The sequence below is a fragment of the Musca domestica genome, unplaced genomic scaffold (genome assembly GCF_030504385.1).
Source record: "Musca domestica strain aabys unplaced genomic scaffold, Musca_domestica.polishedcontigs.V.1.1 26, whole genome shotgun sequence".
NCBI lineage: Eukaryota > Metazoa > Arthropoda > Insecta > Diptera > Muscidae > Musca > Musca domestica.
Window position 1 is genome coordinate 2,529,595 of NW_026712283.1, and position 24,330 is coordinate 2,553,924.

At 35.7% G+C, this 24,330-nt stretch overlaps 1 protein-coding gene across 1 annotated transcript in view; it reads right to left on the reverse strand.

The window, feature by feature from the left end:
* LOC101896666 (uncharacterized) overlaps positions 1 to 24,330 on the reverse strand; it is a 66,689-nt gene that overhangs the window by 37,020 nt on the left and 5,339 nt on the right. The window contains exon 2 of the mRNA XM_059123883.1: positions 12,998 to 13,215. Coding sequence (XP_058979866.1) covers positions 12,998 to 13,215 — 218 coding nt within the window. The remainder of the gene's footprint in view (positions 1 to 12,997; positions 13,216 to 24,330) is intronic.

Sequence of the window (24,330 nt, forward strand, 5' to 3'; positions counted from 1 at the left end):
TTTAATAAAATGAGATAAAAAGGTTTATTTTTAAGATGAAAGGCTAAAAAGTTACAGTCCAATTTCGCGTTTTGAAAATTCACAGCAATGATTTTTTTTTTAGAATTTTCGGATTTTAGTCAATTGGAATTTTTGCACTTAGGTGTCTCCGCTAGCATTGCTGATTACATTACGAGGATTATTTTAGTAGAAAATTCTTAAGTGAGTCACAAAAGGTGTCTTTTTGATCCTTCTTTTCAAAATATGGTAAAAAAAACTCTCTTTTAATGGAATTATTTGTCATAAAATTCTACTATAGGTCTCGGAATATTTCAAAAGCCTAAATTTTACCTAAACGCCAGAAATTCATAAATTTTAAAAGTGTTACTTTATGCAAAAGTCATAATTATAGAAGGATGACGTCTGAGACAAAATTATTCTCTTCAAATTTCACTATAAATCAATTATACAAAAAAAAAACAAGTAATCAAAGGCTACAGTCGAGCGGGGCCGACCGTTTAATACCCTACAACACTATAATAAACGATACAGTTTATATAGGCGAGATACTCGAAAGAATTCCACAAGGTTCCGTTCTCCAATTTTCGAATAATAGCAACTTAAATTAATTTGCTCATTTCCAATTTATTGGTAGATGTTGCACGTAAATGGTCTTCCTAGATCTGGAACCAATATTTCTCAAAGACCTATAATCTCTCAGAAGTGGCAAAAGATTAACATTTATTATTGGTTTTTGACTGAAACGCATCTATATGAGATACAGACATTTGACTATATTCTTCCACGAAATCAGCGTTAACGAAATAGTCAGAAGTGCGTCTTTCCTGTATTTGTGAATTCTCCAAAAAGTCACTGGAATGAACATTTTCGTATTTTGTCTACAAAAGTTGGCAAACTCCTTCACACATTGAATATTTTTGGATGGCCATCCGAAACTGCTTGGCTTTTGCAATGTGAGGTAACCCCCATTCAAATGTGCGTGAGGATCGGGCGATAATTACGACCTGCTGACAATTTTGCAGTTTTTTGGTCCATTTCAACCCCTAAATATATGGCGATCATCTCCAAAAAGAGTAGGCTTCTCTTCTGACCCTCATCTTATCCCCATGCAAAATTTCGTAAGGATCGGGTCATAAATGCGATCAGTATATGATATCCTGATATCCTAACTACTTAGTTTTGTTAGCTGTAGAAATATTACCAAATGTTTAATTCAAAATGAAAATATGCCAAAAATATGACAAAATTGAAAAAATATGAGAAAATGTTACAAAATCAATACTTTCATCTTTAGAGAAATATTTTTATGCGTTTTTTTAGACGTTTTATGTTTCCTGCCAAGAGGCCATTCTGAATTAATGAGAACTGTCGAAATCAGTTCAGCCGTTCTCGACATATAAGAGATTTTTCAAGCATATCTTCTTTGATAAACATATATATCGCACATATTTTGCTATATATCCGTTTTGTTGGATGTTAACATCAATGTAAAGATCAGAAGTAACCTTGTCATGGCTTTGTGATTTCGCAGGGATTAAAAATATTCGCGGTTTAATGAAAATTTTTGAATTTTTTCAACACAAAAGATATTTTACCCGCTAAATATTATCCGATGACCACCCAAATTGGTAGGCTTCTTCCCCGCCCTAAACTTTAGCTACATGCGAAATTCCGCGTCGATTGGTCCATAATTGCGACCTGTATAGCTACTGCAAAATCCGACATTTTTTCAGTATTTGGTCCATTTCAACCCCTAAACATTTGGCGATCTTCTAATTGCGACCTGTAGCGTGATTACAAATTAACATGGACAGGCGGACAGGCGGACAGACGGACAGACGGACAGACGGACGGACATACATAACTAGATCGACTCAGCTCGGCGAGCTAGGAAGATCCATATATACTTTCCTATATGGGAAACCAATATTTCGAGGTGTTACATAAATTCTGACCCAATCAAACTTATAATACCCCCAACACATAGTGTTGTAGGGTATAATTAAACAAATGTGGTCAAAAACATGTGAAAATATTATTTTGAATAAATTTTAATTAAATTAAATTCTCTTGACTCTTTTTCGAGTTGATGCATGGAAATAACATAAACTTCATAAAACTTTATTGTAGACAAAAAGATACAAAAGAAGAAGTCTCTTTAGTACTCAAAATGCACAGTTCATATTGTTAAAACAAAATTTTCTTATTAAAACTTCATACAACATACTAAATTTTCAGACTTTCAAGGTTTTATATTTATTCAATTTTCGTCCATTTTCGGAAAGAAAAATAGGAAAATATTTACCTTACCTTGTTTACCCTAAAATCGATTATTTTTAAATTTATTACGCATATCCAAGACAATTTACATCTCTCCATCTTAGACATCAACAGTGATTCAAAATAAGTAAAATTTAGTACTTTTGGAACATAATATATAATACGAAATTGCAAAGTCTTAACACCAAATAGCAACAGAGACCTCTATATCAAGTTTCGTGATTCTAGCTCTATGCATTCACTCAATAACTAATTCAGTAACATTTGGCACTTTTCGTATAATTTTAGTACTCATTTGCAAGCTCGTTCCAAATCTCAATCTTGGACACCAATAGTAATCACAATATAAAAGATCACGGTTTCATCCCTTCACAAATACCAAAATTTACCCAATTTAGTACCATTTAGTACAATTAAATACACATATCCAAACCCAATTTCTTCTTTCGACCTCAGACACCAACTGTGGCATCAATATCAAATTTCAGGATTCCAGCTCAATCCGTAAAACCAATATCAAATTTAGTACTTTTCGTGCAATTATCAAATTTCGGAAATTCAGCTCTATCCCTTTTAGTTACAAACTTAGTACCACTTAGTACTTTTCAAACAATTATTATGCACATTTCGAAAAATAATTATTTTAGCTCTGCTTCTTCTCTCAGGGTGATATAAAAAAACTGCAACAAAGACAAACGCCATAATTTTTTCATTTTTTTTTTTTTTTTAATTTTATTGGATGAAAGCAAAAAATGTCGAGAATAGCATCAAGTTTTAGAATAAGTTTAGATTTCTTCGAATTGGGCACGTCTGGCACGAATTATGGCCTTCAAACGGCCAATGAAACCGTTACACGCTGCCCGAATTTCGGCCCATTCCCGGCAAATCCCTTGCTTGAGGTGATCGACACTTTGGTATTTTTTGCTTTCCAAAACACTCCAGACATAATAGTGGAAATGATGAACCTCATTTTGTAACCATTCTTGGCGCATGCTGAGTACGATGGTGCTGAGTCCTGTGGGAATGTCCACGGTCTGCGGCCAAAATATTTGCGTGCCCAAGGAATTTTCGCGATAATATTGGGCATTTATTCTGATGCCACGGTCGATTAATGCGAGCGGAGAGCTACTATCGGCTGTCATGGCGGCCCACACCATCACCATGGCCGGTCAGCTGACCTCTTTAGCAAGTAAACACGATCATTTTGTTTGTTTACAAACTGCTGGACAACGAATTTTTTCTTTTCTTATCGGAGAAAACCAAGTTCTGCAGTTCACCATTTTCAGCCAAGCGACTCAATTCTTTAGCTCTTTTGAGTCTATTTTCATTCTGTAGCAATGTAAGTTCTTGCAATTTTTGGAATTTCAATGACTTTACCCCGAGCTCATTTTTCAATATTTGCCGAATGGAATATTGCTTCTATCGCTTCTTTACTTTTCGAACCATTTCTCTTGATGTTGCTGTTTTCTTCCGCCCACTTCCTTGATGACGATGGTACGAGACACAAAAGATTTATTCACATTTAAATGCTGGAGTGCTCTAACGATAGCCTCTTGTGGTTTTTCAGTCAAATATAAATAAATCTCACTATCACGCTTGAATTCCATCACGAATATCCTTTTTTCTTGAAAACTCTCACCAAAATGCTTTTGTACGCTTGTAAACGATATAATGAGCTGTCACTGGAATAACTTAACAGCTGTCGGACGAGTGGTTTAGAAATGACAGCAGTCTGAAATTGGTTGCAGTTTTTTCATCTCACCCTGTATAGAACAGCTTTTATAGGTCTATAGAAAGGCTTTTATAGATCTATACACATAAGAGCATTTGTAGGTCTTCTATGAATAGAAGAGCCTTTATAGGTCATCTGTGAATAGAAAAGCTTTTTAGGTCATTCATGCTTAGAAGCCCTTCTGCAGTTCGTATTTTTATAGAAGACCCTTTACTGGTCTTCTATGGATACAAGTCTTCCATTGATAGACGATCCTTAACAGACATTCTATGGATGAAGACCTTTTAGAGAACTTCCATGAATAGAAACATTTTTTAGAGATTTTCTATAAGTAGACGACCTTTTGCAGGTCTCCTGTGGATGGAAGACCTACTATAAATCTTCTCTGGATAGAAACCCTTCTGAAAGCCATCTGGATGACCTTTTAAAGGACGTTAGAGATTCTCTATAAGTAGACGACCTTTTGCAGGTCTCCTGTGGATGGAAGACCTACTTTAAATCTTCTCTGGATAGAAACCCATCTGGAAGCCATCTGGATGACCTTTTAAAGGAAGTTTTCTCAAGTCTTCTGGATATAATGATGGAGACCCGCAGCCAATATATATAAGACCTTCCGCAGATCTTTAAGGCGTCTTCTATTGATTGTAGAACTTCATTATGGGTTGATGGCCTTTAAGATGTCTTCTGTGGGTAGAAGACCTTTAGTCTTCTATTGATTGTACAGCTTCATCTAAGGGTTGATGGCCTTTAAGATGTCTTCTGTGGGTAGAAGACCTTTAGCTGTCTTCCATGATTTTTAATAACTTGAATAACTTTAACATGACTTCTATGGTTTTATTAACACCAACAAAAATATCTCCCCTCTTGTGCCTCACCTGCCCTGGTGTCTGCAATCAATTTCTAACACTTTAGTGATTTAATTTAATTAAAAACTACTCGCAGAGCAAAAGATTATTTCCAAACACACAAACTTGTTGATGAGTGTGTACGAGTGTGTGTGTGTGCGTCTGTGTGTTTGCATTTGAGTTTTGTGAATGAAATGAACGAATAAACATTTGTTTAAAGTTCCACTTTAATTCCCTGATGTGTGAATGGAAGGGCTGGGTATGAGTGTGTGTGCATGTGTATAGGTGTGCGATTGTTTATGTGAGTAAGATTTTTATTCAATTTGGAAAAGTTTAACTAAAACCTAAATTTGGTTTTTGTGTTTGTGTTGTTCTTGTTGTTGTTAATCGTAAGTTTGTCGACAAATTGAAATTTTCACATAAACTCTATCGATTCTTTCGTAATATCTTTGATTGGTTAGGATGGTTGTTGTTGTAGTTTTTGTAGATTCGTTCGGTGATTACCGATTTCGTTCCATTGGAATGTTGGCAACATAAATTGAATGGGGAAAATACGCACCCACACACACATTCACACACACTCATACAAATGCATTTTAGAAATCAATCAAAATCAAATTAAACACTTTAACGAACAAAATGGCATAAAAGCAAACAAAATACGCACACACACACACAGGCACACATTAATATAATGTGTGCAAGCAAATTGTAAATATCGGTGTGTGTGGGTTTTTTTTTTTTTTTTTTGCATGTTGGTCTAAAAAGCCAAATTAATTTTTGGTTAAAAGCCTTCAATCGTTTTTGTCGATCAAATATCTGTGAGTTAAAACAAATACCACTTCTTACACTTAAAGTAATGGAAATCTGCAGCAGCAGCTTTGAAGGAACTAAAGATACAAAAATTCAAGGACTCCTGTGGAAAGAAAAAAAGAGGCAGAAAAGAGAATGGCAGATAGAAAAATGTTACATTTTTGAATGACAAACTGACTACAGAGAAACCATTTTTGAAAGACAAAGGAACAACTTTGAACAAAGTTAATACTAGCAGAGAGACCATATCGGCCGTCTGATTTACTGGACATAAGGTATGAAAATCACTTCCATTGAAGTGGAGATGTTAATTTGTACCGATATTGTAATTTTGGGATTTTCTATCCTTGAAAGGCATGCAATTGAGGCATGTGTCGGATGTTTGTTCAAATAGTAACGTAACGCAATTTATGCATGTCAGTCCGTCTGTCAATGTATTTTTGTGAACGAAATGTAGCTCCCATTTATTATGCAATTGGGATGAAGTTTTCCAAAAATATTTGTTTGGCCCAAGGACGAACCCTTTTAAAGAAGAGATTTCGGGTTAATTATGCGCAAATATCTATCCAAATGACCTAGTTTTTGCCAATTCCGACTTAATTTATCCTAGAAACAAGTATTTTGAATTCGGTGAAAATCGGTCCAGATATAGTTATAGCTCTCTTGTGTATTTTTATCCGATTTGGTGTTAAAGTCCCTAATATGCGTAATATGGACTCCACAAGAATGATATTTGGTATCAGATAACTTATGGAGCTCAAAAATATCTGTCCTATTTATCGAGATCGGGATATAGTTCGAGATTATATATATGAGATGGAAAATCAGGGTGAGATGGAAAAACACCAACCAACTTCAGACTGCTGTCATTTCTAGTCCACCTGTCCGACAGCTGTACAAAAGCTTTTTGTGAGAATTTTCCAGAAAAACAGATATTCGTGTTGGAATTCAAGCGTGATTGTGTGATTTCTTCATACAATTTGTCTGGAAAACCACAAGTGGCTATCGCTAGAGCTCTCCAGCATTTAAATGTGAATAAATCTTTTGTGTCTCGTACCATCGCTCGTTACCGTGATACTGGTAGTGTAGCCCGACGTCAAGGAAGTGGACGGAAAAACACAGCAACATCAGCAGAAATGGTTCGAGAAGTAATGAAGCGGCTTGATCGAAACCCGCGTCGCAGTGGCCGAAAATGGCTCATGAGCTAAACATATCGCAATATTCCATTCGGCAAATATTGAAAAATGAGCTCGGGGTGAAGCCATTGAAATTCCAAAAAGTGCAAGAACTTACACCGCAAATAGACTCAAAAGAGCTAAAGAGTCGCTTCGTTTGGCCGAAAGTGGTGAACTGCCGAATTTGGTTTTCTCCCATGAGAAAACATTCGATGTCCAGCAGTTTGTAAACAAACAAAATGATCGTGTTTACTTGCCAGAGAGGTCAGCTGAAAATCTGCACCTTCGGTTGGCCACCAGAACTCAAGCGCCGGCCATGGTGATGGTGTGGGCCGCCATAAAAGCCGATGGTCAGAATAAATGCCGAATATTATCGCGAAAATATTCTGGAGGGTGTATTAAATCCTTGGGCACGCAAACATTTTGGCCGCAGACCTTGGACATACCAACAGGACTCAACATGCTCCGCCCAAGAATAATTACAAAATGAGATTCCTCGCTTCATTTCCAGCGCACAATTTTCACAGCAGAACTTGTGTTAGCAAAAATGTTTGTATGTGGGAAATTTGACTAGATGGATGGATGGGTTTGGATTCTTGGAGCGTTTTGTTTTTCAAAATCTTGAACTCTATGTGGGGACGGTACCAGAAGGAATGGTCCGATCTCTGCCATCTTTATAACAGATCTTGGGTTGATAGAAATATTGTGATATTCCAAGTTTGAATGGAATCGGATTTTAATTTCGTGTATTATGAGCTTAATGAATATTCGAAATTTTGACCTGTTGTGGAGGAGGTACCCGAAGGAGTGGACCGATATATTCCATCTTCACACCTGACCTTGGGTTAATATAAATATTCTGATGTGTATAATTTGAAGACAATCGGATTCTTACATCACATTTTTTAAGAGTTATAAATTTTCCAAATTTTGAACATTCGTGAGGGAGGTATTTAATGGAGTGGACCGATATTTAGCACTGATACAAATATTAGGATAAGCAAAGTGGGAGTAAAATCCAAAATGTGCAGTAAATTATTATTTTTTTTTTTCTGAAAATGTTGACATTTTGTGATGGAGGTACCAGAAGGAGTGGACCGATATTGCCCATCTCGGTCTAAGTTTGACAATAATATTACGATGTATTAAGTTTGGATCAAATCGAATACTCCCTTCGAGTGTTGGCGTGCACACTAGCCACACAGACGGACGGACATCGCTAGATCGACTCCAAATGTCCTGGTCCAAAGAGACCTAGGGTCTAAAACCGTTATTTCGATGAGGCACGTTTTGGCCGTATCAAATGATATGTACCCTCTCTTGCCATATGGTTGCGGGTATAAAAATGTAGACAAAGATAATTTCGAACTTGAACATATAATTTTCGAATATAATTTTCTTGAAAACTATTATACCATGATATATAGTTTATTCTAGGACTTATAGTGAAATTTGTTGTAAAATATTTTCTCTTTTGATACTTTTTGTCTCAAGCGAAGTTTTGTGTGAATTTTATGCATCAAATCGAAAAAAGGCCAAAGAAAAATCGTTTAAACAAAATAGGAAATGTTTTCCCGTTTTCGGATAAAATTGACAAAAGTATGTTCTCCATATACCAAAAAAAAAAAATTGAAATGTCTTTATATAAACGATTTAGAATTAATGGGTTTCGTTGATAACTTAGCTAGACACTCCCTCATTACTATCCTATACTGCTTCCATATATGTCCATTAATTATCCCATTTTTTATTCCGGACAAATTTCAATTTTCGAACATTGTGTTTGAAAATAGTCAATAAAAGAACGCTTACGTATGATTTTAACCCATATATTTTAAGAAATAATTTCATGTGCTTTAATATACCATATTAATTTAGTTTTAAGTAAATAAATTAAACAAATACTCATTTTTTCAAAAAAATATATGTGTGTCTTGATTTCCGGCGAACAAAAAAACTCAAAAGCAAAAATTCTACTTCTTCGGAATATGGACATGTTTTTTCATGCCTAAAAATAAAACTTACATTCGAAACAGAATACAAACATTTTTGAAAATGTTGGCTGCATGAATTGTTTAAGTTTAAAATCGAATGATGAAACGTTTTTCTGTTTATTTTTTCAAACTAAACACATGCTGACTAGTCAACACAGTACCTCCCGCCCAGCACACCATCTAACTACACTGAAAGCCAACAACAGCAAATGAGTAACAAAAAAATGTTTTGTTGGTATTTTAGTTTTCCATTTTGTTTAAACAATGAACATAGTTATTGTTGTTGTTGGGGGCATACACATCGGAATAGCCCATCCAAAATTTGTTATTATTAAAGTCTATTATTTCTCCAAATAGTGCCAGATGTGTTTCGGTTCAACTTTTTTTTAGAAAATGAGGAAAATTTGAAAAAGCTGGGGAGAGATGAAATTAGTTAGTCTGGCTAGTGGCGGCGAAAAAAATCGTTTTGAGAAAATTATATATGAATGATTGACGTTGTGGGAGGTGTCATTGTGGTGAAGACGTAAGCTGATGGAAATGTAGAAGTTTGCACGTGTTTTGAAAAAAATCATATTTAAATTATAATAATACTAGGCCTATTGCAGAGAAGACCGCTAACTGGTCGTATACAGATAAAATAGCTTTAACCGGCTTTTTATGAAAAGGCTTATACTTCAAAAATCAGTAAGGAAAGACAAAAGTCGGGCGGTGCCGTCTTTATGATACCCAACACCACTACAAATATTTACTAGAGCCACGTGTAGCAAATAAACGTTCATATTGGGAATTTTGGCATTAATTACATATTAAGGCTTTAGAGCGATGTAAGGTTTAGCGGTTAAAACTAACCCATAAAAGTTATAACTTAATCGACTTCAAAATTATGACCTCTCAAACCAAATATCGTTGCTACGGAGCGCATGTCATGACTTTCAGAATACATAAATATACTAATTTAAATTAGAGGGAAATATATAAAGGAGGCATGTCCAAGCCTGAAACTGAAACTTGGAAAGGTATTTTTTTGGATGTACCCAATATCTTTTACCGGAAATATCCGAAATTTAACAAACTTGATTCTAGGCTAAATTTAATAGTCTCTGCCAAAATTTATCCCATATCCCCGATATCGTATATCTCCCATGTAACTTTACCTCCCAATATTCGGTATTTTGATGATTTCAGCCGAATTGCCTTCAAATGCACAAAGGGAGTTTCTTGTGAGAACTTTACGCCCTAGAAGATAATTGTGTACATTGGTCAACATTTTAGTATACCAACCATATAACAGTGCCTCCAGATATTCGATATTTTCATGATTTTTGCGACATTGTTCAATTTCGTCTCTTTAGTTCGTAATGGGGAATTCAATCTGTGACGAAATATTGTATAGGGTGAGATTAAAAAACTGCAACCAACTTCAGACTGCTGTCAATGCTAAGCCACTCGTCCGACAGCTTTTAAAATTATTCCAGTCACAGCTCATTAAATTGTTTACAAGCATACAAAAGTATTTTGGTGAGAATTTTCCAGCAAAAAAAATATTCGTGATGAAGTTCAAGCGTGATAGTGTGATTTCTTTATATTTGGAAATATCGGAAAACCACAAGTGACTATCGTTAGAGCACTCCAGCATTTAAATGTGAATAAATCTTTTGTGTCTCTTACCATCGCTCGTTACCGTGATACTGGTAACGTAGTCCGGCGCCAAGGAAGTGGACGGAAGAAAACAGCAACATCAGCACAAATGATTCGAAAAGTAAAGAAGCGACTTGATCGAAACCCGCGTCGCAATGGTCGAAAAATGGCTAGTGAGCTGAACATATCGCAATATTCCATTCGGCAAATATTGAAAAATGAGCTCGGGGTAAAGCCATTGAAATTCCAAGAAGTGCAAGAATTTACACCGCAACAGATAGAAAATAGACTCAAAAGAACTAAAGAGTTGCTTCGCTTGGCCGAAAGTGGTGAACTGCCAAATTTGGTCTTCTCCAATGAGAAAACGTTCCTTGTCCAGCAGTTAACGAACAAACAAAATGATCGTGTTTACTGCCAAAGAGGTCAGCTGAAAATGTGCACCTTCGGTTGGCCACCAGAACTCAAGCGCCGGCCATAGTGATGGTGTGGGCCGCCATAACAGCCGATGGTCGCTCTCCGCTTGTATTAATCGACCGTGACATCAGAATAGATGCCGAATATTATCGCGAAAATATTCTGGAGGGTGTATTTAGGCCTTGGGCACGTAAACATTTTGGCCGCAGACATTGGGCATTCCAACCATTCCAACCATCCTCCTCCAATAGCCATCAAAAACTCCGGATACCAATCCGTTGGAATATTGTGTCTGGAGTATTTTAGAAGGCAAGGTTGGCACTAAAAAATACCAAAGTGTCGATCACCTCAAGCAAGCGCTTCGCCGGAAATGGGCCAAAATACCAGACCAAAATTCAGATCAGCATTCGGGCAGGGTTTGACGGTTTCGTTAGCCGTTTGAAGGTCATAATTCGTGCCAAAGTTGACCAATTCGAACAAATCTAAACATATTCTAAAATTTGATGCTATTTCTGACATTTTTTGCTTTCATTCAATAAAATTTAAAATAAAATGTCAAAATTATGGCGTTGGACTTTGTTGCAGTTTTTTTATCTCACCTTTTATATCCTTGATCAGCGTAAAATTTTAAGAAGATTTAGCCCTGTCCGCCCATCTATTGTAATCACGTTAGAGTCAAAACGAATTATGATATAAAGCTAAAATTTTGTTCGAAGATGGGCCATATCGGACCAAGATATCGTAAAGCCCCCCTTATAACCATACCTCCCAATATTCGATGTTTTGTTGATTTTAGTCACAAATTCTACACGAGGAGTTCTTTGTGAGTACTTTACCCCCTGAAAAAGAATTGTCTCTATATTGTATATCCCCATCCCGATATTCCGTATTTTCATGATTTTGGCCACATTTTTCAATGGAATTGTCCTAAAATCAACAAAAGGAGTTCCTTGTCAGTATATTATTCCCTGGAAGAGAATTGTCTACATAGTTTTAGTATAGCACCGATTTAACAGTACCTCCAGATATTCGGTATTTTGATAATTTTTGCGACATTATTCACAGGAATTGTTGCAAATTTCGTATTTGAAGTTCGTAATGGATACTACAGCCTATGACAGAAGATTGTCTGTGCAGATCTACGTTTTAGTATAGCCCCATATAATAGTACCTCCATATATAATCGGTATTTTGATGATTTTGATGATGCAGGTCCACGTCGTCGTATAGAACCTAATATAACAGCTACATTCGGTATTTTTAAGATTTTAACAGAATTTTTAACGGGTTTAATTTTTTTGACAATTGCCAAATTATTTCCAAGTTTGGCCCGGCCGATCTGATAGCTTTTTACTTTTTTTTTTTTGTCATTAAACATTGATCCTTTGAGGGAGCTAGACTCTAAGACAACAGAATATATAAAATAATATTGTTTTCAATGCTGTTAACGATTCCTTTTTTTCAAAATCACTCAGATGTTTAATTGGTGTTCAATTTTTGAAATATCTAAAAATAGCATCATATTTTGCCAAAAAAATCATTTCAAGGCCACCTAGTATCTCAAAAAAGGCTTTCTCGAATCAAAAATTTGTAAAATTAAGTGTTGGTTGGAAATTTTGCCCTTTCAAGTTAAGATTTTTAAAAAACTTTTTAATTATGTTTGACAGGTATAGTGGCCCTTCCTTTTTCCTTTTAATGAAGTTTGACTTGCAAATATATATCCTTTTAACCTCATTTGAATAACCTGCAGGATGAGCTGTGTGTGTGTGTGTTACCATCAATTTTAAAATTATGACTGATTGACACAGGCAATAAAACATGGTTTTAATTAGTTTGATGATGTTGATTGCTCTGCATCAATCATGGCTGAGGTTTTGTTCTCTACTCGGGATATATTATCAATGCACACGCACACACACACATGCATATATATAGGTCATTAAGTAATTTATTTTCCTACAAAAAAGAGAAAAACATTGTCATATGTTGCCACATTTTAACATACATATATGACGATACACATTAATATATTGTAGCTGCAAAACTTTTTAAAAAAAAAATAAAAACTTAAAAAAATATAAAATTAAAAAAATGCCGTTAACTTACTTTTCCTGTTCCTGTCCCAATTCATCGCGTTTAATCGATATTAAACGCTGTAAATTTTCATATTCCGCTGCCGCCACACGCTGTCGTTCCTCGTACAATTGTTTCAATTGACGGATATTAACCAATTGTCTTTCGTATTCCTGGCGTAAATTATCAGACATGATTTTCATTTCATGTTCGGCAAATGATTTTTCAATTTCACTCAGTCTTTGTTTTAACTGGAAAAAAGGGAGAGAGAGAGAGAAGAAGAGTGAATTAAAAAACAATGCGAATAAAACAATTTTACAATGAAATGCAACGAAATGCAACGAAAAAAAGAGAAACACAAATGAACAGCCACAACATGTGTGCAACATGCTCGTTGCAACACTATTTATCATACATGTATGTAGGAATGTGTTTGCTGAGGTGGGGTGTATGAATGCCAATGCGAGTGAATGGCCAAATGGAGAAAAGTTGTTGCAGCAAAAAGTAACTCCAACTTCAATCGAAATTAATTGGCTATATGGCGGCAAATAATTGCGAATCCGCAAAAACCACAGACACAGAAAACAAGATGTCCTCATTGCCGTCCTTTTTTTTGTTGCTTTAAGAAGTTCGGGGTATTTTTAAGAGGAAGGGGCATAATGTGAATATAAGACTTGGGGAGGTTTAATATTTAAATTCACTTTCTTCTTTGAATAATTCAAAACGAGAATTTTTTAAAAAAATATTTTTTTAAGGACCCACAAACGTGGATTTTTTAAAGAATATTTTTTCAAGGACCAAAAAACGTGGGTTTTTTTAAAGAATTTTTTTTAAGGACCAACAAACGTGGGTTTTTTTAAAGAATATTTTTTTAAGGACCAACAGACGTGGGGTTTTTTAAAGAATATTTTTTATAAGGACCAGCAAACGTTTTTTTAAAGAATATTTTTGTAAGGACCAACAATCGTGGGTTTTTTTAAAGAATATTTTTTTAAGGACCAACAAACATTTTTTAAAAGAATATATTTATAAGGACCATCCAAGCAATAGACATGGATTTTCTATAAAAAATTACGAAGGACATATAACCTGGATTTTTTTTTAAATAATATTTTTAAAAGACCTTCTAAGCAATAAACGTGGATTTTTTAAAGAATATTTTTAAAGGGCCTACGGATCAATAAACGTGGATTTTTTAAAGAATATTTTTAAAGGGCCTACGGATCAATAAACGTGGATTTTTTAAAGAATATTTTTCCAAAGGACCTTTCAAGCAATAAACGTGGATTTTTTAAAGAATATTTTTCCAAAGGACCTTTCAAGCAATAAACGTGGATTTTTTAAAGAATATTTTCAAGGACATTCCAGGCAATAAACGTGGATATTTAAAGAACATTTTTCAAGGACCTTCTAGGCAATAAACGTGGATTTTTTAAATAACATTTTTCAAGGACCTTCTAGGCAATAAACGTGGATTTTTAAAATAACATTTTTGAAGGACCTTCCAGGCAATAAACATGAATTTTTAAAATAACATTTTTGAAGGACCTTCCAGGCAATAAACATGAATTTTTAAAATAACATTTTTCAAGGACCTCCCAATAAGACAATAAACGTAGATTTTGTAAATAACATTTTTCAAGGACCTTCCAGGCAATAAACGTGAATTTTGTAAATAACATTTTTCAAGGACCTTCCAGGCAATAAACGTGAATTTTTTAAATAACATTTTTCAAGGTTCTTCCAAGCAATAAACGTGGACTTTTTAAAGAACATTTTCAAGGACCTTCCAAGCAATAAACGTAGATTTTTTAAAGAAATTTTTTTCCTAAGGAACTTTCAAGCAATAAACGAGGATTTTTTAAGGATAATTTTTTCAAGGGACCTTCAAGCAATAAAGAAACATTTTTCAAGAACTTTCCAAGCAAACAACGTGGTTTTTTTAAAGAATATTTTTCAAGGGTCTCACAAGCAAAAAACGTGGATTTTTTAAAAAATATTTTTCAAGGACCTCACAAGCAAAAAACTTAGATTTTTTAAATAATATTTTTTTAATAGCCAAAAACCCTTATCTTTAATTTTTGAAGAATAATTTGTATTGCAAAATTAAATCTCTCCCAAATGTTTAACATTTAATCTTTCTATAAATTTATTGATTCCTATTTGAAATCATTCACCTGAATTGATTTGTCCTTTCATTACATATTAATTAGTCTTCAACTTCATATAGCCATTTATCCCATTGAATTTTAAATTATAAGTCATAATTGAAACCGATAGAAATTCTCAATAAAATTGAAATTGATTTGGCAAGATATGCGTGAACTCAACTGATTAACATTTTGCATTTCTTTGGAAAATCATAAACCAAATGAAATAATCCAAAACCATAAACGTTGACCTCAGGAAATTAATTATATCGCATGATGTGGTCATACACTGATGATGATGGCAATGATGATGTTGTTGGTGATTCAGTGATGGAATTTCCAACTAACAAGAGATTGAAAAAAAAAAAACAAATGCTATGTAAAAGTAAATGTGTGATATATGTAAAATTGTGCAGAATATTGCAAGTAAAGAAAAGGAAGGTAGAAAAGCAAAGTTAGATGGGGTCATACCAAACCGGGAGCCTCCATGGACAATTTTATACTTCAAGGATTGTCTTCTATCAAATCTTCTAAAATGCCAAATTTGAAACAGTTATGTGCGTAAATGTGACTAGGATTATCAAAATAGCGAATATCGGTGGGTATCGTTATATGTGAGCTATTTGTTAATATTCAATGTTCTTCTACCGGGCTAGAATCTATTATGACCAACAAATACAAATTTTTAGAAAAATCCGTGAAAAAATTTGGCAAAAATCATGAAAATACCGAATATCGGGAGGTACCGTTATATGGGGACATACCAAGACGTGGACCTATACATACAATGTTTCGTCATACGAGCTAGAAACCCTTATGACCTACCAATACCAATTTTTAGACAAATCCGCAAAAAAATGTGGCAAAAATTATCAAAATACTGAATATCGGGATGTACCGCTATATGGGGGCTATACCAAAAGTTGGACCGATATATCTCATTTTCAATACCAAACATCCTAGACACAATACAAATTGTTCTGCTAAATTTTGACACTCTACGTCAAATAAGTGGGCTGTATCGTGATTTCAACAGACAGACAGACAGATCTACATCGTTAAATCAACTTGGAATTTTATGTTGATTATGAATATATATACTTCATGGGGTCTACGACGTATATTTAGGGCTGTTAATATACCCTCCTTTCCAAGGTGGAGGGTATAACTAAAGCCAAATTTCACAGCACTACGTCAAACATATGGACTGCATCTTGATTTCAATAGGCAGACGCTGGAGGTATATAAAGGGTATCATTTTCATTATCTGAAAATCCGGCTTTGTGAGCTTCCAGCCCAAATCACTTTCTTTCTTCCTTTCCTGGGGGTAAAAACTGGGCGATTTATTGATTTTTTAATACTAAATTACAATGTACTCGTGTTGAAATACGATAAGATTAATATTGAATCTAGAATGGACTTCGGAGGTGCTCGGGAAATTAAGTGGACGATTTAGTTGATGATCGGGAATTCGACGTTACGGTATCTCGTAGGCAAGAAAATGAACGACTCATGGACATGTCGGTACTCGGGTGGTAGAAGTGAAGTGTGATACACCGACGATTCAAAAGTGATTAGGTACTCGTGGTTGAGAGTCGGAGATAGGCGAATGTGGAAGATCGGGAATTGCTTGATGGCAATTTGATGGTGTGGAAGTTGATTTGTGCGGAGGATCGGATCGTAGGAAGAAATACGGTGTTGCGTTCGGTGTGTTGACGTTACCAGACGATGTTACCAGGGATAACCAGGTTGGTGCTCTTTGTGACATCGGCGTTCGGCATGTTGATGATTTTTAGGTGATCGGGGCTTATGGTGTGCGTGGTTGGGATGTTGAGGTGCAGGTCTTCGGAGGCGGATCGGGGACATGTCGCATGATCGTTAGCAGTTAACTGTGGAGATACTGCTCAGCTGCTCAGTTCATCATAGACAGATTAGGATTCTGAACTGAATTCAGGTTCGGCGGCCGATGTGTAGCCAGATGGACCGAAACTCGTTTGAATTCGGCGACTCACTGTGGCAGCTCAAAATCTGATGTATGGGCTATCGCATATGGATAGAGACTCGTTTGGATTCGACAGCTCACTCGGGTAGGTTCGGCAACCGATGTCTAGGCCTTTGTATATGGATCGGAAAACGTTGAGACTCGACAGTTTGCTGTGAGTATGTTCGGCTTACGCTTATCAGGTCGTTTACAATGGCTAGGCTACGGTTTATAACTACCTCTACTCCACTACCAATATTTGACTTTGATATGGAACATCGAGCTGAAACTTCTTCGGTGAGCCAAAGGTCCAGCGGAACAGCGAGCCGAAACTCCTGCGGAAAAGCAAGCCGAAAACGTTATAGACAGATTGAGGATCTGAACTGAATTAAAGTTCGGCGGCCGATGTCTAGTCAGATGGACCGGAACTCGTTTGGATTCGGCAACTCATTTTGGCAGCTCGAGGGCTGATGAATAGGCTTTTGCAGGTGGTTCGGGTTCGGCAGCTCGCTGAGGGTAGGTTCGATAACCGATGTCTAGGCCCTTTTAGGTGGATCGGAACAAGTTGGGTTTCGGCAGGTTGCTGTAGGTATGTTCGGGTTACGCTATTCAGGTCATCTACAATGGCTAAGCTACTGTTTATCACTACCAAACAGTGTCTGATATACAACATCTGAAACTCCTGCAGAATAGTTAGCCAAAACTCCTGCGGAACAGCGACCCGAAACTCATGCAGAACAGCGAGCCAAAGCTCCCGAATCTTCTGCGGAAAAGCGAGTCGAAACAGCGAGCCGATACTTCTGCGCAAAAGCATGAGATTCATCGAAACAAAGAGCCGTAGCTTCTACAGCATAGCGATCCGAAACTCCTGCGCAAAAGGAAATCAAAGCTCCTGCACAACAGCGAGCCGAAGCTACGACGGAACAGCAGGAAATCACTAGCTGCCCTTTGACAAGCCGCTGCAGCAGCAAGCCTGTTAAGTTACAGGAGTAGACACATAGAAGGAGTAATCCAACAAATTCCATCTCCACACTTAGCCTTGGGTTGATAGAAAAATTGGGGTGTTCCAAGTTTGAAAATGATCGGATGCTAATTAGCGTTTTGTTATTCAAATTTTCTGGAGGAGGTGCCGAAAGGAGGAGGCCAAATGAACATAGGGTCTAAACCCGTTATTTCGATGAGGCACGTTTTGGCCGTATCAAATGATATATAACTTCCCTATCTTTCAAAAACCAAAAATCCCTGCTTATCCCACTTATAACAAATTCGGCTTTTATGCAAAACTTTTTGACCCTAGCGTTAGGTGTTTCACCTGAACTATTTCGTTCGATTCAGTCAAACGTCCTCTTATATTTTATTAATATAGATTGGGTCATTATAATTTTTTGGATGACTCTTGAAATTAAATTTTGATATAAGTTCGGTATATATTTTCATTCCGCCATTGTTTCCTATTGTTGTTGTTTTTACTTTAAATTCCGGTAAAATATATTTATTTTACCTGCATTGAAATCCGGAAATGACAATCTGTTGCGTTTAATTATTTGTTGAACAACAATATTTAATTATTTGTACATTTATTCTTTTGCTTGGCAATTCAATAAATTTGAGAAAAAAATCAACTTTAATGAAAACAGAAACACTCACACAACAACACGAATGACAACAGCAACAACAACAACAATAGCAAAAATAAATAACAGTGTCATTGTCAAAGTTTTCGCGCTGAGTTTATCTCTCGCTGGCTATTTAATCGGCATTGGTGAAAATCTGTTTCATTATCATGTTAATGACAACGCCGAGCATGATGTGTGATGTGTTTGTTGCTGTTGTTTTATTTATTAATAAATTTATTTAATATGTGTTCTCAACATTTGTTTGTTTGTCTGTCGGCTGTATGTCATATGGTTTATGCATGCATGCATGCATAAAAGTGCACATGTATTCACACTCTCACATACACGACAATGTATGTATGCATGCATTTACCAATAAGGTCCATATTAAATTCATAGAAAGAGAAATGAGAGGGAGAGAGAGGAGGTGAGAGGAGTTCGTGAAATGTATGCCAAAAGATTTCCGAATACAAGTATTACACGATTATTGCATCATCGGATCATAATTCGCTGTCAAGCCTATCAACATTAATGTGCTGCCCGATGAGGCTACAAATGTGTACATAGTTGTGTGTGTGAACATGAATCATGCCAGCCAACAAACAATTTTATTGTTTATTGCAATTATGGTTTTCAATACCCGCTATAAATAATTAAGGAGAATATGGTGGACAGGGTTTGGTGTTTACTTTTCATAAAACTATTTTTGGTTGTTCCGATCTGCTTATTCGGACCTCCGATGTGATTTTGGAATATGATGTGACAATACAATAGTTCATATTTGTAATCCATCCACTACAGGGTGAGATAAAAAAACTGCAACGCCATATTTTAACATTTTTTTAAAATTTTATTGAATGAAAGCAAAAAATATCGAAAATAGCATCAAATTTTAGAATAATTTAGATTTGTTCTAATTAGTCACCTTTGGCACGAAATATGGCCTTCAAACGGCCAATGAAATCGTCACATGCTACCAGAATGTTGCTCTGCGGTATTTTGGCCAATTTCCGGCGAAACGTTTGCTTGAGGTGATCGACACTTTGGTATTTTTTAGTGTCAACCTCGCTTTCCAAAATACTCGAGACCCAATAGTCCAACGGATTGGTTTCTGGAGATTTTGTGCGCTGGAAATGAAGCGAAGAACCTCATTTTGTAACCATTCTTGGGCGGCGCGTCACTGCTGAGTGTGATGTAGTCCTGTTGGAATGTCGGCAGTTCACCACTTTCGGCCAAGCGAAGCAACTCTTTAGCTCTTTTGAGTCTATTTTCTTTCAATTGCTGTGTAAGTTCTTGCACTTTTTGGAATTTCAATGGCTTTACTCCGAGCTCAATTTTCAATATTTGCCGAATGGAATATTGCGATATGTTCAGCTCACGAGCCATTTTTCGGCTACTGCGACGCGGGCTTCGATCAAGTCTCTTCTTTACCCACCTTGATGTCGGGATACGCTACCAGGTAACGAGCGATGGTACGAGACACAAAAGATTAATTCACATTTAAATGCTGGAGATGGGCAACATCGGTCCACTCCTTCTGGTACCTCCCCAACAAAAGGTTAAATTTTTCAAAAAAATAATTTCCTCATAAAAACAGAAAGGATCAATTAATTTTGTGCAAACTTTGCAAATCCCAATATTTTTGTCCGTGCTAGGGCTGGTGGAAATGGACAATATCGGTTCACTTCATCAAGTTCCTCCCCTCAAAGTGTCAAAATTTGGAACAATTACAACTCGTATAAAATATTAAATAATGGTCCGATAGTCAAATTTCGCAGATCACCATATTTCTACCAGCACAATGTCTGGTGCGAAGAGACGATATATCGATAAACTCCTTCTAGTACCTCCCCCTCACCGTGTCAAAATTTTGAAAAGCCACGAAGCTCTTAGAACGCAATATAAGCATCCGATTCCTTTCAAACTCGGCACAGCTCAATATTTTTATCAACACAAGATCTGTTGTGTACATGGTAGATATCAACCCACCCCTTCTGGTACCTCCTCCACAAAGGGTCAACATTTAGAATAATCAAAACGATCATAAAATACGAATTATGCACCCAATTCTCTGAACATTTCACAAAATCTTATATTTCTACTGAAATAAGACTTTAAGTGAAGATGGAAAATGTAGGATCACTCCTTCTGGTGCCTCCACCAAAAAGGGTAAAAATTCGGAATAATTGTAACTCTTGTAAAATTTGAAATATGAGTCCAATTGTGTCCAAAATTCACATATCCCAATATTTTTATTAACCCAAGATCTGGTGGGAAGATGAGATATATCGGTCCATTGCCCCACCAAAATTTTGAATAATCTTGAAGTTCGATTCCTCTTAGACCCGGCACATCAAAATATTTCTACTAACATAAGATCAGCTGTCAAAATGGAATATATCGGCTCACTCCTTCCGGTACTTCCAACCCACGTCCCCTCCCCCCCTTTAAGGCCACACATTTTCAATATTTATATCTCTCATAACCTGCGAAACAAGCCAGCGATTTTTTCAAGCTTATTATGTCTTAATATGAATATGAAATTTATTGGCCAATTGATTTTGGTACCTCCGGCATGAAAAGGGCACAAGTTGTGATCAGTTGGAAAATATATGGATTTTACTAAATATAATTTTCAGAGAAGGAAAAATGTTCAAATTTTTGTTTTGATATTGGGTATGATGGTGTACTAAAATGGAACATTTGTTTCAACAGGGACATAAGTAGAGATGGCAAAGGGGACACAAGTCCCTCCGAAGTGGTCACAATTTTGTAACATATTAAGTCCTATTTTGCATGGTAAATCTAGTATTTTTAACATTGGAGGCTTCAGGTTTTTTTATAGCTCCTATGTAATGCTACCTTCCGGTGTTCGATATTTTTTAGTGATTTTGGTCACCTTTTTCCATGGAAGTGTCTCAAATTTTTTATTTGATGTTCGAAATATAGCAATCGCTCGGTGTTCTTTTAAGAATGCATTAAAACTCCAGATCGCCAGGAATTAAAAAAATATATTAAAAGCAAGTCGTACTTCATATAAGTTTATACAAAATTATCTTATAAAACATGGTGACATGTAGAAGGAAGACGTCAAAGAGAAACCTATTCTCCATCAAATTTGCCATAGGAAATCTCTATGACAATCATATTTGAAGAGAATATATATTTTATATATATATATATATATATTTTTGGCTGTAACTTTTATAAGGTTCGAATCTGGGTTCAAAATCTCCCTAATACATTATTTTTTGGGGTGAGGTATGAAAAGAAGAAAAGAAGAAATAATCTAGATCAAATTTTTAACTTAGATATCTAATCACAACGAATTCAAATATATTTCATTTCCCTTCTAATAAATCGATTATGCAATATTGTTCCATTTGAATACTTTTTTCCTTAAAACATTAGCAAATGTCTGGTTGAATATTTATTTTTCATCACAGCCAAAAATTTCACTCTAGTCGGCAAACATTTAGAATTTCCTCTTCCATCCGTCGCCACCGCCTTCTATATAGTATATCGTAGAAACAATTGTCAATAGACTACTCTGCAGTAAATATTTGCCAAAAATGATGCAGATACATCTCAAACAGCGGCAGTGAGCAAAGCAAAATGACTTAACTAACAAAAATAACATAAGAATTGTGTGAGAAAAAAAGTCAAATTAAGATATGTGTTCTTAAAACACTCTTCAGAAATTGTTGGTGAAGTGTTTGTTTAAGACTTTTCTCTTGCAGAAATTACACTCTCCCGTGACGAAATGTATACCAATATATGACAATAATATAGCACAACAAATGTATTTTCAAAATTTATAAAGATCCTCAATTTCTTTAACAATTTACTCGTAATCCGTTCCGTTCCAAGGAATTCCAATTTGAGAGAATATAGTCATCGTGTTCTCCCTAAAAACTTTTACTCATCAAAATTGAATGATTTAAAAGTGGTATTGTCTAGTTTCTAAAATGCAACAAAGTTCCGAATTTTTTTAAATATAGAAATCAATTTTATTATTATATGCCAATTTTTTCATCACCAGCACCGTATCATTCAATAATTTTTCACAACCTCAAATGAACTCCTCTTTCTCTCTTCTTGTTTGTCAACAAAAATAATTATTATTATTATTGTTGTTGCTTTCATTTTCGAACTTTTTGTTGTTGGCCAACCTACCGCCAGAATTTATTGTTGTTATGTGAAATTAAACAAATTATGACACTTTTATTGTGCGAAAAATGCTGTTCATATCCGTGTTTGTTTTCTGTAACATTAACGGACAGATGGCGTTATTGAAATGTGTTATCGTCGTCGTTCAATGAAATTGGGTCACAGCGATGATATGTTAATGCAAATGTGTGTTTGAATTGATGCGACAAAAAACAGTAATGCACAAATCTTTTCGTTACAATAGCGAAACTAAAGGTGAAAAACTGAAATACCGAAAGATACTGTAAGACATAATTTGTGAGAAAGAAAAACGGTTTTCACTTGTACTACCAGCCCTTATAAAAACTACTTTTAAAAATCTAAGAGCATAGATATTAAGAAAAAACTGATTAAACATAGAAGCTGTATGAGCCAAATAACACATAGAAAGTTATTGTGAACAAAATACTGTGGTTGTTCCAAAAAAAGCGAAGAAAAAGGACTTACTTTCATTATAACTAAGTAATTGGTAATGTCGACCGACATCAACCGGAGCCCCCAAAATACTGAAAATCTGGAGGTACCGTTATATGGACATAACGTGGACCTATATGCGCAATGTTCCGCCACCGGAGCCCCCAAACTACCGAAAATCTGGAGGTACCGTTATATGGACCAAACGTGGACCTATTTGCACAATGTTCCTCCACCGGAGCCACCAAAATACCGAAAATCTGGAGGTACCGTTATATAGACCTAACGTGAACCTATATGCACAATGTTCTGCCACCGGAGTTAGAACCCAGTACGAAATACATTTTTTTAGACAAATGCATGGAAAAATATTAAAATACCGAATATCGGGAGATACCGTTATATGGGGGCTATACGAAAACGTGGACCGATATATCTCATTTTCAATACCAACCATCCTAACCACCCACCCACCTCAATACAAATTGTTGCGCCACATTTTAAATCTCTACGTCGAATAATGTAGTCTGTATCGTGATTTCAACAGGCAGGCCGACAGACGGACAGACAGGCAGACACACAGAAGGACATCGTTAAATCGACATAGAATTTTATGGCAATCATAAATATATATGGGGTCTATGACGAATATTTAAAGGTGTGACAAATTTAATATAGCCTCCATTCCAAGGTGATGGGTGTAAAGACAAGTTAGACTTCTATCGAGATGTCCAATTTCTATGGGAGTCTCAAAATATACATTTACTAGAGATGACCTGAAAGCGGCTGTCTATATATGGAAGCAATATAAAGAAGAAGTATACAATGCCTTCCTTCCATCTAAAGAATGCCGTTTATTTATAAAAACATCTGGTCTTCTACCTACATAGAACCTTTAAGGCAGGAATCCTATTTTACTTTCTGCCTTCAAGAGAAGGAACTTAAAAAATCTGCTATATCTAGAAGAGCACTTAAGAAAATCTAGAAGTCCTGAAG